General features: G+C 40.5%; 1 protein-coding gene across 2 annotated transcripts; it reads right to left on the reverse strand.

Annotated features, from left to right (window-relative positions):
* Window positions 1-533: 533 nt before the first annotated feature.
* On the reverse strand, window positions 534-13,833 carry KLHL31 (kelch like family member 31). 2 transcript variants are annotated; one of them, XM_010299708.2, is made up of 3 exons: window positions 13,633-13,833; window positions 10,137-11,340; window positions 534-7,536 (listed from the first exon to the last, which is right to left on the reverse strand). In XM_010299708.2, the coding sequence occupies exons 2-3, from the start codon at window positions 11,306-11,308 to the stop codon at window positions 6,804-6,806; spliced, it is 1,905 nt and encodes a 634-aa protein (XP_010298010.2). In that variant the 5' UTR covers window positions 11,309-11,340; window positions 13,633-13,833; the 3' UTR covers window positions 534-6,803. The 2 variants fall into 2 exon arrangements, with proteins under 2 accessions (XP_010298010.2, XP_075603469.1); XM_075747354.1 differs by having other exon boundaries at window positions 10,137-11,310; window positions 13,633-13,827.
* Window positions 13,834-16,761: the final 2,928 nt, after the last annotated feature.

Consider the following 16,761-nt stretch of genomic DNA (forward strand, 5'->3'; position numbering starts at 1 on the left):
TGTCATATTATTGTTGATAAATTTGCTTCACTAATGATAAGTTGTAGTAATCTGTAACAGTGTATACCTACTTGGTTGTTGCTGTCATTGGTTGTACTACCCTACTGCTGGATGCTATTATTGATTGACACCATACTACTGATTAATATTGTATTACTGATTGCTGGTAATAATTTGTGATTGCTTGATGTATAATCATTCATATTCACTTTATTAATCTCCATATTAGCTTTATTAACCATAGGTATATTTGCTAGCAGTGATTTTTGTGGTATTTATGGTAATCTGTAGTAAAGTAGAGAAGTTTAGAGCATAAAGCCTCCATGTCCATGTGTGTGACGGAATCCTAGGAACCCACGGTTGCAATCCCTGCAAAGCTGCAGGCTGGGTAACCCTTCAGGGTGTGACATCTGCCAAATGCCAAATCACGCTTTGAACAAAGCCCTTGGTGTCAAAACACAGGGAATGCTTTTTGGCGCTTCGCGCCCTCTCATCTGTTGCACAACTTAATTGCAGATCAGAATTCGGACTAATTTTTTCCCTTGAAATTCAGATGCTTTTATTTCCCATACCATTACTCATACAATCCAAATAATTAAAACACGTTAAATTGCTAATCAGACATCTGCTCTATCATCATTTCTCGTTAGGCATTTTGATTACAACAAATGACTGTGAAATTCATTGTTAAAACACAAGCTGTTGTCCTTGTAATAAAATGAAAAAGATAAAAGTGGCTCCAGTGTCAAACTGTGTAGCTTATTGAGAAGGTGGTTTGACAGCCGGGGTGTAACAAACATTCCAGTCGGCTGATATGAAAGCAAGGATCAGCACGGGGCTCAGAAAACAAAGCATGTTTCAACTGTAACCAAGCGTTTGTCAGAAAGAGTCTCACAGTTTCCAACTGATTTTACAATAAGAATAATTTGCGCTGTGTATCGACAGTTTTATTTAAAGCATACAACGAAAAATACCAACATGCTGTTATTCCTCGTAATGACAACTGCTGCACTACAGATTTTAATTTTTAAGTAGTAACATTCTCACATTACACTTACAGATTTTTTGTGTTGAAATATGTTCCCTTGTGTTATCACAGTCCATCCTTAAAGTGTATAATTAGAAAACCTATTTGTATAAGCAGTATGTCTAACACTTTTAAGCCAGGAAAATGCTTTACACAAATAATAAGTTATATTTTAAACATTTCTTGTTGACAAAAAAACCTGCCAAAGCAGCAACTAGTGTAACATCCAGTGTATCTAAATGTGTGTGTTCCCATTCTTACCAACAGAAATCAACTATGTATTCCTTGTAAGTTTGCTAATTGCCTATATTGTTATTGAAAATTCAACTTTCATTGAGACACCAATGAAATCATACTAGTCTTTTGCATGGCAAAACTCATCTGGTATTAACTGAATCTCACACAAGCTATATAGAATTGCATGTATTTTCCTTTAGGGAACTTCTGGGAACAGAGCTCTGAGCAAATGCGCCCCACCAACTCATTTTTCACCCCTTTTTTTCCAACAAGCATTGCACAATGTGTCCTTTTCTTTATTGTGGCCACCAGTGATGAGACTTTTTGAATTAGATTCACAGACGAGCTTTTATGTACTGTTCGCATCTGTGCATCTTTGGTGCCCCATGGGTCATTCAGTTACGGACAAGAAAAGAGAAAATAACAGGGACAAAAGATCCTTCTCTTGCATGGAGGAGTTGAAGTACAAATCTGTGCATTATAATGGTTTTGATTACTTATACAAAGTAGGTCTTTAACAAAAGGATGAGAAGATTAATTGCAAAAAAGTCAAGAGACTACAGTAGGACTATTGGCTTCAACTGCCTTCTCCAAGCAGGTAGATTCAGAATTTGAGAAAGATCTCCCAGCTTGGGTAAACCAGGTTGAAGTGGATTGAAAATTCAATTCAACTGAGAATTCAAGTTACAGGCAATTGAAAATTGAGTCTTGCTTTTCATAAGAAAGGCTGGGCCACCTCGGTTAGGTAACATAAATAAAGGCTGCTTATGGAAAGATGTGTGTTGAAGGAGGTGCTTCCTTTCAGCATGTATTTCTCAAACATCGTTGAGAAACGGGAACAAAATCTTAGTCTACTGACTGTGCTAAGGGGCTCCATCTTCCCCTTTCCACTGTCTGGAGCCTCTTGCGTCTCCCATCTCGTGTGTTGCAGAAAACCCCTTGGAGCGTACATAGAATTTCATTCAGCAGCCATTCCCAAGGAAATAATCCTTATGGGGAAATCCAGTTTCTAAAAGAGTTTCATGTGCCTGCATGGTGAGTGGGTAGTTTAATGGCGATATTGAGGATCAGTCTAATACCTCCATGTTGGCTTTCATTGACATTGATACATGCCTACCCATGGATTTAGTTCTTGTACTTCAATTTTCCAAACATAAGCACATGAGACTAACTGTGTATAGGAGAAGTCCCACTGAATTCAAGAAGGTACACGTGCTCATACAACTATTTGTTTGACTGTTGGGTTTGCAACCGGAATTACCAAACCTAGCTGTTACCAATGAAAAACTCCCCCTAAACCCAGCATGGGTTTGGAAAGAGTTAAAACTGTAGGATCAACTAATCTAGGTTTCAGGATAATATAAAGCATGGTCTTATTCAGTCATTTCATTCATCATGTACTTTTTCCTGCACGATCTGCCATTTAAAAATCTCAACACAAAACACTTTTCAACACCTGATAGGTTTGGTTGATGATAATTTTGCCTGCTTCCCTCTTTGACCAGCTAGAAGTTGGCACTTAAGCTTACTGGACTCTTGACTAATCCACAGATGATCTTGCAGGTTAACTTTGGGAAGAGGTTAAATGAACATGATCTCATCTTGATTAAGAACTAAGCACAAAATCTTCCTTTCAGCATAACTTTCGAACAGTAATTTCCTCCCTCACAACCTTGTAACATGCTCTCCCATGCACCTACACAAGCATGAATAAACAAGAAAATGAAACATTATCAAACCATTTCACTCACATACTGAAGAAAGCTTATTCTGAGATTTGAATTCCTTGGAAGCATAGAGGTTATTGACTATAAAATGCATGGGCATAACTAATTTTGTAGATAACAGCATATATATGTTGGGGTTTTTTTCTGTTTGGTTGTTTTTTTGTTTTGTTTTGTTTTGGTTTTTTTTTTTTTTTTTACTATTAGTATAGCATTAAAGAAGATCCCTGTAGTGTTTTAACAATCTGCATCTCATACAGTTGGAAGCCCTCTGCTCTACTTAATATTACCATATACAGTACTTCCTAAACTGCATTTTAAAATTTCTTTTTGGGATATGCAATATTTCAAGTTCAATTGAGATGCTGTTATTAAACATCTGGAGATTGAAAACACAGTACCGGACAATGAAAGAACACCGTCCCATAAAACACCACATACAAACCATTTTTCACAGTTCTAACAAAACAAGATTGTACATAAAAATGTCACAAATAGCTCGGTACCTTGGTATGATCAACATAATATTAAGTCCAGCTGATATTGTCACATATTAAGGGCCAAATCCTGGCTCAATGCACAGTTGAAGCCTACACAGATGTTTAGAGAAAATAATACAGAGCCATACTGAAGTGCTATATTGATAACAATACCATTTGTTAATCTACCTAATATTTTTGGCCTAAAGTACGTACTTAATTGGTGCTACGGAAGGACCACATGGCCAGTGGTGCTCAATTCCTGTCCTAGGACAGGTATTCATGGACTTGTCATGGCCAAGGGCAGTGGAGGCTGAGGAGCAGTCTTCCTGCTGGGTATGACAATTTTGGCAGGCATCTAGATCTACTGTTCTGCCAGAATTTGGCCAAGAGTTCGAAATCCTGTACATCTTATTCAGCAGTCCCAGTGAAGTCAATGGAACTTTTTTGTGAGTAAGATGAAAAGGATTTGGCCCCCAAAGTTTTTAACCCTTTAAGTAGTAAGAGAGTAGCTTCATTGCACTTAGCCCATCATTCACAAATACCTTTCTACTTGAAAACAGAAGATGGCTGTTGATGTATAGGAAGCGTTGCCTCACAGAGAGGAAAGTGTACAGCAACGTCTGACTACTCATAGCATTTTGGAACTGAATTCCTAAAGGAAAAAGAGACATTTGCATATGACAGAAATTCATCCAATATCTGTCTGAGGTCAAAACGATTGTTTCTTCAATTCTTAAACACCATCTTATGTGTACCTTCAAAACTAAATAACTGGAGTATGCATACAGTTATAACTGGATATGTGTATGTGTGTCTTCATTGGACTGGATGGATATGCAACTTCATCTAACAGTACTACAATTTTACAAAAAGCTATTGGAGCAGATGGATTTTTCAAAGAGCTTCCTATAAACTTTTATATGCAACACATGGTCTTGACTTTGGGAAAAGAGAACTTTTGCTCTCATCCACAAGAAGCTTTTGGTGACTGGAATGGGCAAGAACAGCATTTTTGTATTTCAAACAAAGTAATCTCACTCTGTTACACAATTCCATGTTTTGTTCTGTGACTGTGGATTTGAAATATTCATTTGAATTAAATGGGATAAAGGATAACTGTATGCTAATTAAATTAATCAAAACTATATGACAGTGCTACTTTGACTAAAAGTCATTGCAGTGCAGTATATTCTAAAAACACGCAGCACTCAAAAATAGAATTTGGGATTTTAAATTGTGTTGTCAGGATGCAGACATCAACTCTTAAGTTAGAACGGGAAAACAGGATTGAGTACCATGCAGTTTAATCCCAACCGACAGAATGAATTACTTCATCTCTAATACTGTGTCATGCTCATGCCGATGCTCAATATGTAGCTGCAACAAAGCGTATGAATCCTGAAAATGCTTGCCTCAACAATATCTGCACTTACAGACAATTTTATAGCGTTGTCCTTTTGCAAATGAGCTAAAATCTGGCTGCTTTGTAAACGTTGCTAAGAGTATGCCTTCTCATTGGCACTGGAGCCTGGAGGGGTCAATGATAATCTTAGGAAACATGAATCCTCTATGAATTGATTAAGGCAAGTGAACTTCCACCCTTTTGGTTATATGAAATCATTTTAGTTCTTTGTATTGCTTCTTTCCTTCCCTAACAGAAGGATGTAGACATTTTGTGCTGACAGTAGTCCTTCGGTATCAAATTCTCCAGGGACATTAAAGGCTGCATATCCCTTTGGCTAAGGGAATAGGATTAGGTTTCATGCTTAATTCCTCCACTGCATGCTGAAATTAGGAAGAAAAGTTCTTGGAAGGTAATCTGAGTTGAACGAAGACTTCACTCTACTCACTGGGAAAACTTCACAGACTTGAACAGGCACAGCATTAGTCTAGCCTTTCGGAAAAAAAGTGAATAAAAGCTCCTAAAAAAGTAAATAGGGCTGTAACAGTCCTACTGTAGGAGGTATGTATGTATGTAGGAGGTAAGTAATGGCATGCCCTGGAAAAGGTTAGTTTGGGTGATGTTGTGCCTACACTTAGCGAGAAAGGTGTTAAGGTCTCTTTGTTACTATTAAGGAAAATCTCTTTGGTACTATTAAGGAAAGTCTCTTTCATTTCATCCAGTTTTCCCATGGTTCACTGGTTTCCGCACATAAACCCTACCCTTATAAGGCAGATCCTGCAGTCTTTATTCCGTCTTTGTTCCTCACTCAACTGGGAATTTGTCTGAATAACACTGAGTAGGAGGGATGCTCTGTACATCTCCGCTCTTAGACACCATTAGCCCTTGGTGCGTCCTGGCATGAACTCAGCTTCCAGATTTTGGCCGTGCTGTGGCAATATCTAGCTCCTTGCATTGGGGAGTTCCTTCCTGAACAAGAAGATAACTTGGACATACATTTCTACACAGATGAGAAGAGTAGGAACAGGAGGAGACATACTGACTGGCCTTCATGCCTTCCACCTGGAGTGACAGGAGAGTCTCCCTGGCATGAGGAGGAGGATAGGGTGGTGGTCTCCACTGTGGTGTACACATGGAGGTCAGGAGAGAAACGTGGCACCCAAAGCAGCCCTTGGGGCTGGCCTATAATGCTTACAGGAGCTAAGGTATTTTGTGGATTCAGATCTTGAAAGCCATGACACAGCATGAGATATGAGAATTAAAGGATTTCATGAAAGAAGTTAGGGACGTCTTATAACTTCTGAAGGAGAAAATGTTTTGAATTTTTTTTTGTGTGAGTACCACTGCCCGCCAAAAAAAGTATGCATATGCTATATGTAATATTTTATAAGTTTTGTCTTCTGTTTGTCAAAATAGAAAATGCATAGAAAAGAACAAAACTGACCAATTTTATGATGATATGGCATATTTCTGGTGTTTGTTGAGATTTATTACTAGCAATATCTGACTTTCATTTTGGGTTCTGAAAGCATTTAAAATTCAATATTTAAAAAAAGACTCACAACAGTCTTCTGAAGCAAGTTTATCTCTATTTTACAGGTAAGGAACCCAGGCACAAAGAAATGAAATGATTTGCCACAGATAACACAATGAGTCAGTGGCAAAGTCAGGAAAAGAATGAATTTTCCTCTGCAGTTATGGCTTAACTCTCTCTTCCTGCTAAGAAAATTCATCTTATGCCTCATATGCTGTTTCTTGCCACCTGTATTAAGATCATGAAAACTGGCCAATTTGCACTATTAAAACTGTTTCAAAGCCAATGTTCTGTTGTTTGTTTGTTTTTTCAATATAAGCACAAAAATGCTACTTAAAGGGTTAATTATAATGCTGTGCTGGTAAACATTTTTATTTATTGCTGGTTAGACCCGTATTTAAATACTGACTGGGACAGAAGAGACTGAGCTGGCCCTGGACTCCCTTGTCTTGGTGTTGGGCATGGATATCGTACAACAGGATACGCCCACAGTGGCCTCGGGCAGCTCATCTTCCTCTGTCCATTCATTGAGATCTGGGTTATAGCACTGAATGCACTTCTTATATTTTTTCTCTATTTCATTCCAGCCACCCACTAAGTAAATTTTCCCATTAAGGGTGGAGGCACCAGCCGTACTAACTCCAGTTTGAAGTGGTGCCACGTAACTCCATTGCCCCGTGTAAGGACTGTAACACTCCACGGGGAGAACGTCGACCCTTTCGGCTCTCCCCCCTAGCTGAGACCCACCCATGACGTAGACCCTTTCCAGAAGGGACACTGCGCAGTGCCACCCCCTCGGGGTGCTGAGGCTGGACTTATCCTGCCAGCTATCTTTGCTGGGGTCGTACATGCACACCGAGCGAGAGTAAGCATTATTAATATACCCTCCTGTGACCAGGATCCGACCATCCACCACTGCGCTGGCATGGCAGCACCTGGGCACCTCCAGGGGTGCCTTCATCTGCCACTGATTAGTTGCAGGCACATAGCATTCAACCGAGGAGAGGCAGCCCTCAGAGTTGCGACCACCCACTGCAAAAAGGAGGCCATTGAACACGTTCAGGCTGAAGTGGGTGCGCCGCTGGTTCATGTTTGCCAGGTGAATCCAGGTGTTGAAACGAGGATCATATCTGAAAGCATTAAAAAAAGAAGGTAACTGTCTCACGTACCTCTCTGCTAAATTCTACAGTCCTGTCTTTGTCCCACTACTGCTGCAGCTGCGAAGTTGCTAAAATGGTAGTTGGCTAGTTAGCCCATTAGAAGTCAGTGGAATGAAACTGGTAATCCTGGTTGAATTTCCAAATAAATTTAGTTTTTAATTGGAGAAAAATATGTTTGTATCATTCAAATCTGGTATTATCTCACTGAAGTAAATCTGACTCTTCTGTAATTTGATTTTGTACAATAAACTCATTAGAATATTGGAAAGAGATACTGTCAACATACAATAGAAATTTTAGAAGTTTTTTTGCAATTTATGCCTACAGCAAAGATGTCAGAATGTACTCAAAGAGTTTTAAAAAAATCTTAGATGGTGATTTATACTTGCATCTTTTTTAGTACTTTCCAAATGGTATGTGTTCTTTCCCTGCCACTCACATGGAGTAAGAATTTTGTGGAAAGAACATCTTTGTTTTCTAACACCATTCCTATCTGAAATAACATTGTCTGTCCTTGACATTTCAATGGGCAATTTTGAAATAGGAAATAGCAAATTATGACTCCTGAAGGAGTTGAGTGAGGTACATTAGGAGGGCCATACATTTCTCCTGTTGCACGCTGAGGGGACCAGAGAATCATATGAGAAGGTTATGGGAAAGTAAATACTAATTGTTAGCTGTCATTGAGTATTGTCATCTGCAGCTCTGAAAGCAAGTCCACATTCTGATGTGAATTGACATGCCTGAGGTTAATGGCAGAACAGGGAGCAGAACCCATTCAGCTGTGGACAACGAGAATTCCTCACCTCCTCCCCACAACCAAGGTGTGCACCAGGCACGGGGCTCCTTGGGAGAACATGAGGCGTAGCTTAAAGGCAGAAGGTTGGGAGAGCAACAGCATAATCTCCTTTACATAATATATTTTTCTGACAAAGTAAATTACACAATAAAAATTATCTAGAGAAAGGCTCTACAGAGGGATCTGGACAGGCTGGATCGATGGGCTGAGAAGGTTAATTTTATGAGGTTCAACAAGGCCAACTGCTGAGTCCTGCACATGAGTCACCACAACCCCATGTAGCACTACAGACTTTGGGAAGAATGGCTGGAAAGCTGCCTGGCAGAAAAGGACCTGAGTGTGTTGGTCAACAGCCGTCTGAATATGAGCCAGCAGTGTGCCCAGGTGGCCAAGAAGGCCAACAGCATCCTGGCTTGTATCAGAAATAGTGTGGCCAACAGGACCAGATGCTGGAGCATGTCCAAAGAAAAGCAACAAAGCTGGTGAAGGGTCTAGAGCACAAGTCCTATGAGGAGTGGCTGAGGGAACTGGGGTTGTTTAGCCTGAAGAAAAGGAGGCTGAGGGGAGATCTTTATTGCTCTCTACAACGACCTGAAAGGAGATTGTAGTCAGGTGGGTGTTGGTCTCTTCTCCCAAGGAACAAGTGATAGGACAAGAGGAAATGGCCTCAAGTTGTACCAGGGGAGGTTTAGAATGGATATTAGGAAAAATTTCTTCACCAAAAGGGTTGTCAAGCATTGGCACAAGCTGCCCAGGGAAACTGTTGAGTCACCATCCTTGGAGGTATTTAAAAGATGTGTAGATGTGGCGCTTATGGACATGGTGACACAGTTTAGTGGTGGATGTGGCAGTGTTAGCTTTGCAGTTGGAGCTGATTATCTTAAAGGTCTTCTCCAATCTAAATCATTCTATGATTCTATGATTCCTTATTCATTAACTTTGCATGTTGGTTGATGCATTCAGGAGAAGTTATCTGAATGTTCCTTTTGAGAGCAGAAAAGGAAGCATTGGTAGGACTGTGGCTGTGTATCACCATTGCATGTCCATAGTCTGTTAGTAGATAAAAAGCTGAGTTGTCTCACCTCCAGCCTGTGCTTCAAGCTATTGTGTGTTGTCAGCTTTTAGGTTGAACTATGTAAAAACTAGTAGCGCTCATCTGACTACTGCATGTTAGCCTATGCACTCTTCTGACCTTGCTATCACCACTATTAGTCCTTGAATGACTATAGATAGGAATTGTAATATTTCAGAAATGAGGTATTATTTGGAATACACTGTAGAAGAGAAATATAGCCTTCAAGAGATGGTGACATTGTTTCTAAAATCTCAATAAATAAAAAAGCTAAAGGATATAAAATGCAGTATAAAAGCTGTTGAAAATATGGTGGATGGTGCACAGGAAGTCAAGATTTTAATACCTAAAAGGTGTTTTTCAGAACTTTCTGTGAGGCATCAGAAGGTCTTGAAATTTGGTGCATTTTAATGGTACCTTAGAACATCCTAGCACTTCCTATTTATGTTCCTGTTGATTTCCTCCACTTGGAGTAAGTTTTCTCTGTGTTCCTCACTTCTCATTGTGCACGTGTAACCACAGTCGCATATTTCTGTTCATTCAAACTTTAATATAGAATAGCATTCATACCCCTCCCAACCCTGACCCCTTTCTATTTATCTGAGCAGTTCACACTACACATCACAAACCAGCTTGGTCTATCTACCTGCACTGTGTGGAATCAATCTCTCCATCCCTTTTAAATAAATAACCAGTTACCTGCAGAAATTGCTGACTGCGTGCTTGGCTTGGTTCCTGGCATCATTCTGGTCTTCCCCACCAGCCACATAGAGAAATCCATCCATCACTGTCACACACTGATTAAAACTTTTAGCAGGCATTTCACTCAGCTTCTTCCATCCATTTTCAGGATCTCTGTATAAGATGTCTCTGCTAAGAGACTTTTCTGTTAGAGCAGGGCGTCCCCCAACAGTAACTAAGACCCTGAAACCTCCACGGATCCTTGTTCTTCTGGACTGCAGTGTATTCTGGTGGTAGGGAAGCAAATGATAGTTCATGGCATCCACTAGGAGCTTATGGCAGTCTGCATCTTGCATCATTCTCGGCACAGTCTGAACATAATTGACAAGGTCTTGGGCTGAGATGGTACCAAAACGGATGTTACCTAAGAGATCTGCAGCAAACTTTACTCTTTTTTGGTCAAATTCCAGCCATTTTATTGCAATCTGGAATGCAACAATTTCAGAAGGCAATTGCAAGTCATCATCTGCAAGAAGTTCATTAATCTGATCAAAAGTAAGTTTTAAGAACTGATCTGTTTCTGAAAATTCCATGAAGTTGTCTCTGATAAATTTGTGCGCTGCTTCCTTGGTTGTTTTTAGTCCATATGTTTCTGCAATATTGGCAACATACATACAATTCTCAACACTGATTTCTTGGATTAGAAAATCACAGCACATCTTTACAAGGGTGTGAATCTGTAGATAAATTGCTGTGGAAATAATACTGCCTATTGTATAAAGCGAGAGAGTAAGTTTTCCAGTGTAAGCATAGGTGATAACAGTAGCTAGACCCAATGGGGATACATCATTGAGGTCTACTCTTTGAGTGGATGGATCTTTCTTTAAGATGTTGTGAAAGTAGTCACTGCTTGAAGCCATCACCACCTTATGAACACTGAAGGATTTGGTTTTGGTACTGATAGTCAAGTCACAAAGAAAATTTTCTTGTCTCATTCTGCTTAGACCTTCCAAGAGATTCGGGCTATAGGATGGGTCGGAAACTTCAGATGAGATGCAGCTGAAACCATTTCCTCCATCTAAGAGTCCATTCAAGCCATTTAGTTTACTGAGGGGGCCATCTTCCACAATGATAGTCATTTCATTGATATCTGCTTTGTTCTTCTTCACATTCTTCTTCTTAGGGGCCATGACTGCAATGAAATATTACAGCCAAGAGCTTGCTAAAAATAGAATTAAAACATTTAAAGCTACACCACAGTTGTGAAATTTAATAGCTATGTGATTATGCAACAAATCTAACCTTTGTCGATACATATAAATGCCACAAAACCAAAACACATAGGATAATCTATCTTTCTAAGAACTATTATACTGTCCTAGATTGTAGTGCAGCTGCTTATTAATAACAATGAATACTCAAATGGTGAAGAATACATCTACAAGTAATTCCTTTTTTTAAATTAAATATCAAGGTCATAAATTAACATTCACCTATTGCCACCACATTCAAAGGGCTAAATTCTCTAAATGAGTTTGCCAGAGTGTAAAATTTTGTAACTGTATATTTAAATCAGCCAGGTTCTAGACCTGAATTCATTAGTCTGAAGCACAGGAAAGACATGCGCCCCCAACTTTGTTCATTCTTACTCCAGGGCTAATACAGACTTACAGGTGAGTTCAGAATTTGACCAGGAAATATTAAGAATAGGAGAAATTCTTAAAGAAAAAAAGTAAGATAAGACATAAAGACAAAGTGAATTTTAGTATGATGCCATATTGATTTTAGATTTAGGATCTGCTTCAAACTGCTTCCAGTTTGTAACTTTTGATTTTCTAGACTGATGATATTCTATTTCCCATGTCAGATTCACAAATACTTTCTACTCATAACACACTTTGCTTGCTTTTCAATATCAGTAACTTGAAATTTATAATCCTACTTTTAGGATTTTGTGGAGATTTAGGGAGAAGATATCTAACTTTCATTTGAAAAAAATGTCACACAAACTCTAGCAGGATATATTATTTTAAACAAGTTCTTTATGTGTGAAGGTAAGAATTACTCCCATATTAGAACAGATATTTGAATTACATGTATCAACTCTAGGCAAGTTCCAGCTCTTGCTGAAATGAAGAACCATGTTTTTGTCAAATGAAATGTGAGATAGATAGCCCCTAAATTTTCAAAGGAGCTATTTGAAACAAATATATGTATATGCAAATATACCTTGAAGGAAAGCAATAACACAGTTAAAACAGAATTACTGAGATCAACTTTCAAATACATTCAAATATAGCATTTATCTCCAGTATATCCATTGATTTTAAAACAATTTATACATGCTAATTTTCTCTGTGATCCTTGCACTCATAAAAAACAGAACATGAAGAAATGCTACTTAATGATAAAATAAACTAACTACCGCATTATTTTAGATAACTGAATAAAAAGACTTCAGCAATATTTCAATCTAGAATCTCAGCACATCAGTTTTCCCTTAAGCACACAGCATGTAACAAAATGGTAATTTAATCATAGAAAGGAATGGTTGCTGCCTGTGAACATCAAGATTTTTTTTGCTGCCGCGGCTGCTGGGTGACGACCATGTGCAGAGCAGGCGAAAGAGAAGGCCATGTGTGCCGAAAGTGTCAGTGTCAGCCCGTGCTGACGTGAGCTGTGATCCCCGAAATGTCAGTGTGCCAGTGTGAGGGTCAGCTGCTGCCCGGCTCCCCCCGCTCCGGCTGCATTCCAGGAGCTGCATCTGTTGAGACCTATCAGAGTCACCTCCCAGAATAGCAACCTCCCAGCAGCTTGCCATTTTAAGACAGGTTGAATCAAAGGTATAGCTGGTGTTTTAGTATACTTGATTGTTTAACACAACTTCTGTTGCCAAAAAACTATGATATTGCAAGCGTTGCATATATTTGTTGGCACAGAATAAAAGAAAAACAAAACTTTTGGATGTCTTTGGATGTTACCCACACAGTTATAGCTTTGCCTATTAACAGCCACAACATTATAGCCGGCAAGGGCATATTCTTTTGGCAGTCATATTTGTGGTTCTAAGTATTTTTAGAGACCCATCACTTAAAATTTTTAATACCTGCAGCACTTAATGTTTATTGCCTCACTGCATCATTGCATGTGACATCTTAAACTCTCTATTCAAAAATGTCCACTCTCCAATGTTTTTTCCTGAAAAATACTTTTCCATCAGCAGAAATGTCCCCAGCTAGTTTAGTGTATAAGCACATAAGTGACAGGACATGCAAAACCAGTGAAACAAATCTAAACGGTCCTATAATAAATTGAAGTTACTGAATTTTGAAAACCCTGGATGATTTGGTTTTCTATAACCATTTGCTTTCACCTAATTTATTTTACCTTAAGAACTAGTCATGCCAAAGGACACTCAGGGTCCCAAAACAATGCATTCAAACAAACAACCTTCCCCCCTCCTTTAAAATGTTACTTCTAACCACTATCAAAGTGAGGAGTTAAACCCCCTTACCCTCCTCAGAAAAATGGTGTCCCAGAGCTGTCCAAGAAGCTGTCAGTAAAAATGCCTCTTCCTCGGAAAATGAAAAGACAAAGAGAGGAAATGTGGTAAAAAAAGAGAGAGAAAGATCAGAGGCCACTTGGTAAGTCCTAGCTTGTGGTTTCCAGTGTGACGCTTTGCTGTCACTGTGAGCAAAAGAGACCGGAGCCTGCGCTCGGGTGCTCTTTAAAATGACCCCTCCTCTCCGTGCCTCACTCCCTGCCTCTGCCCAGCCATGGGAGCTCAGCTTCCCTGGGCTGCCTGGCCTCCAGAAACCAGGGGGGACAAGCCTGGACCCTGCAAATGCACAGGTACAAGGCAGGAAAAGGAGGGGAAGGTGAAGATGGTAGATCAGCACCAGGTAATTGTCCCAGGCAGGTGTAGGGTAGACCACTGGGTTGGGTGCCTGGGCAAAAGCCACTATGCTTGGGGAGGGGAACAGGTTTCGATTGGACATAATGAAGAAATTCTTCACTGTGAGGGTGGTGAGGCACTGGAACAGGTTGTCCGGAGAAGCTGCAGATGCCCCCTCCCTGGAAGTGTTCAAGGCCAGGTTGGATGGGGCTTTGGGCAACCTGGTCTCATGGAAGATATACCATGTCAGGGGGTTGGACCATTCTATGATTATATGATCTAAAATAACCAGCAGGAAATACCAAGGAAAAGCTGGCACTTCAGTTCCATTTTTCTTAGGATTTTGGTACTTAACTCTAGGCAGAAGGAAGGAGACCATCTGATGGGGATTCACAGCCATGCCCTATTTCTTGGAGTTACGTCGCTGCTTCCATAAAGACTTGCCTCAGCTTTCAAGGATAGTGGCTCACATCACCCAATATATTTACAGCGAGATGTGAACTTTGATCTTCTGTCTCTCAGGAAGCCATCCTAACTTGTGGATTATACAATACACTGGAATAGTTTACCTCCATCTCTTGCCAGTAAACCCCAGGAAGAGTTTAAAGCCAAATCTCCACATCCCAGGAGATTTTCATCCCATGGAAGAGATAAAAGAGATGTGAGGGACTGTATGAGAAGGGAACGATAATGGAGGAAGTGGGAGTCAGAGGAAGGGAAGATTTTCTCTTGGTTGTACTTTGTGTAATGCTTAATCTGGTAGATTTTCTCAATTGCCTCCAGACTCGGATGGGCTATTACAACAACTGCTGCAAAATAACACTTGTCATTTTGAACAAAAGGGCATTGCTGTACTAGTGGAGTTACAAAAAGTTACAAGATAAAAATGAAAAAAACAGAAGAGGGAATGAGAGGTGATCAAACATGTGAAATCAGTGGAGACAGATGTAAAGCCAACACCTCCCAACAGCAATAAGGTAACCAGCTCTTCTGATGAAAAAGAGGGGTACAGCTGTGAAAAATTAAGGATGAAGCCTTACTTTAAGACATATTTTAGGAACTTCTCCTTCCTGTACTATGTATTTTTTTCTCACGTGTAAATTCCTACTGCCTCAAGTATACAACTTGGTATAACATCAATTTAATTTGTTAGATGAGAAGATAATATGAGGGATCTGCTCGGTAGAGTACCATGGGACAAAGCCATGGAAGGAAGAGGGGCCCAAGACAGCTGGCTAATATTCAAGGGTCACCTCCTCCAAGCTCAAGAGTGATGCATCCCAACAAATTGGAAGTCAAGCAAATCCACCAAGAGGCCCCCGTGGATGAACAAGGAGCTCCAGGACAAACTCAAACACAAAAAGGAAACCTACAGAGGTTGGAAGCAAGGGCAGGTAGCCTGGGAGGAACACAGAGAAGTTGTCCGAGCAGCCAGGGAGCAAGTTAGGAAAGCTAAAGCCCTGATAGAAATAAACCTGCCCAGGAATTGCAAGGACAACAAGAAAAGCTTCTATAGGTGCATCAGTGATAAAAAGAAGACTAGGGAAAATGTGGGCCCTCTCTGGAAGGAAACGGGAAACCTGGTTACCCGGGATATGGAGAAGGCTGAGGTACTCGACGACTTTTTTGCCTCAGTTTTCACCAGCAAGTGCTCTAGCTACACTGCCCAAGTCGCAGAAGGCAAAGGCAGGGACTGGGAGAATGAAGAGCTACCCACTGTAGGAGACAATCAGGTTCGAGAATATCTAAGGAACCTGAAGGTGCACAAGTCCATGGGACCTGATGAGATGTATCCACGGGTCCTGAGGGAACTGGCAGATGAAGTGGCCAAGCCACTCTCCATCACATTTGAGAAGCTGTGGCAGTTCGGTGAAGTTCCCACTGACTGGAAAAGGGGAAACATAATCTCCATCTTTAAAAAGGGAAAAAAGGAAGACCCAGGGAACGACAGGCTGGTCAGTCTCACTCCTGTGACTGGCAAGATCATAGAGCAGATCCTCCTGGAGACTATGCTAAGGCACATGGAAAATAAGGAAGGTGATTGGTAACAGACAACATGGCTTCACTAAGGGTAAACAGTGCCTGATAAATTTGGTGGCCTTCTACGACAGGGTTACAGCGTTGGTGAATAAGGAAAGAGTGACAGATGTCATCTACCTGGACTTGCACAAAGCATCTGACACTGTCCTGCATAACATCCTCATCTCTCAATTGGAGAGAAATGGATTTGATGGATGGACCACTTGGTGGATAAGGAATTGGCTGGATAGTGGCACTCAAAGAGTTGTGGTCAACAGCTTAATGTTCAAGTGGAGACCAGTGACAAGTGGCATTCCTCAGGGGTTGATATTGGGACTAGTGCTGTTTAACATCTTGGTCAGTGACATGGACAGTGGGATCGAGTGCACCCTCAGCAAATTTGCTGATGACACCAAGCTGAGTGGTGCGGTCGACAGGCTGGAGGGAAGGGATGCCTGTCATGTAAAGGGCAGAAGTCTGATATGTGGTTGAGGGAGGCCCTCCCGTTGAGTCACGAGGTTCAGAAAGGACCCCCTTGCTTTCTAAACTCCTTCTCAGAGAGGAGCCTACGTCCAGTCTTACGACCCAGACTTGGTCAACCATTTATGTCTAAAGGATTATGTGTAGGCACACATCAGAGTCAATGTTTGCCTGTCAGAGCCCCCTACAGGACTTTCACTGATACAGTTTCACAAACAGATAGAAAATTTACTAAAGCAACAAACATAA

This window comes from Balearica regulorum, chromosome 3 (assembly GCF_011004875.1).
Source record: "Balearica regulorum gibbericeps isolate bBalReg1 chromosome 3, bBalReg1.pri, whole genome shotgun sequence".
Classification (NCBI taxonomy): domain Eukaryota; kingdom Metazoa; phylum Chordata; class Aves; order Gruiformes; family Gruidae; genus Balearica; species Balearica regulorum.

Bases quoted from the DNA above. Each gene is read 5' to 3' on its own strand.
- KLHL31 (XM_010299708.2), bottom strand. From the start codon at position 11,308: ATGGCCCCTAAGAAGAAGAATGTGAAGAAGAACAAAGCAGATATCAAT. The intron at 7,537-10,136 runs GTAACTGGTTAT...TAATGCTTTCAG, and splicing joins GCAGTCAGCAATTTCTGCAG to ATATGATCCTCGTTTCAACA.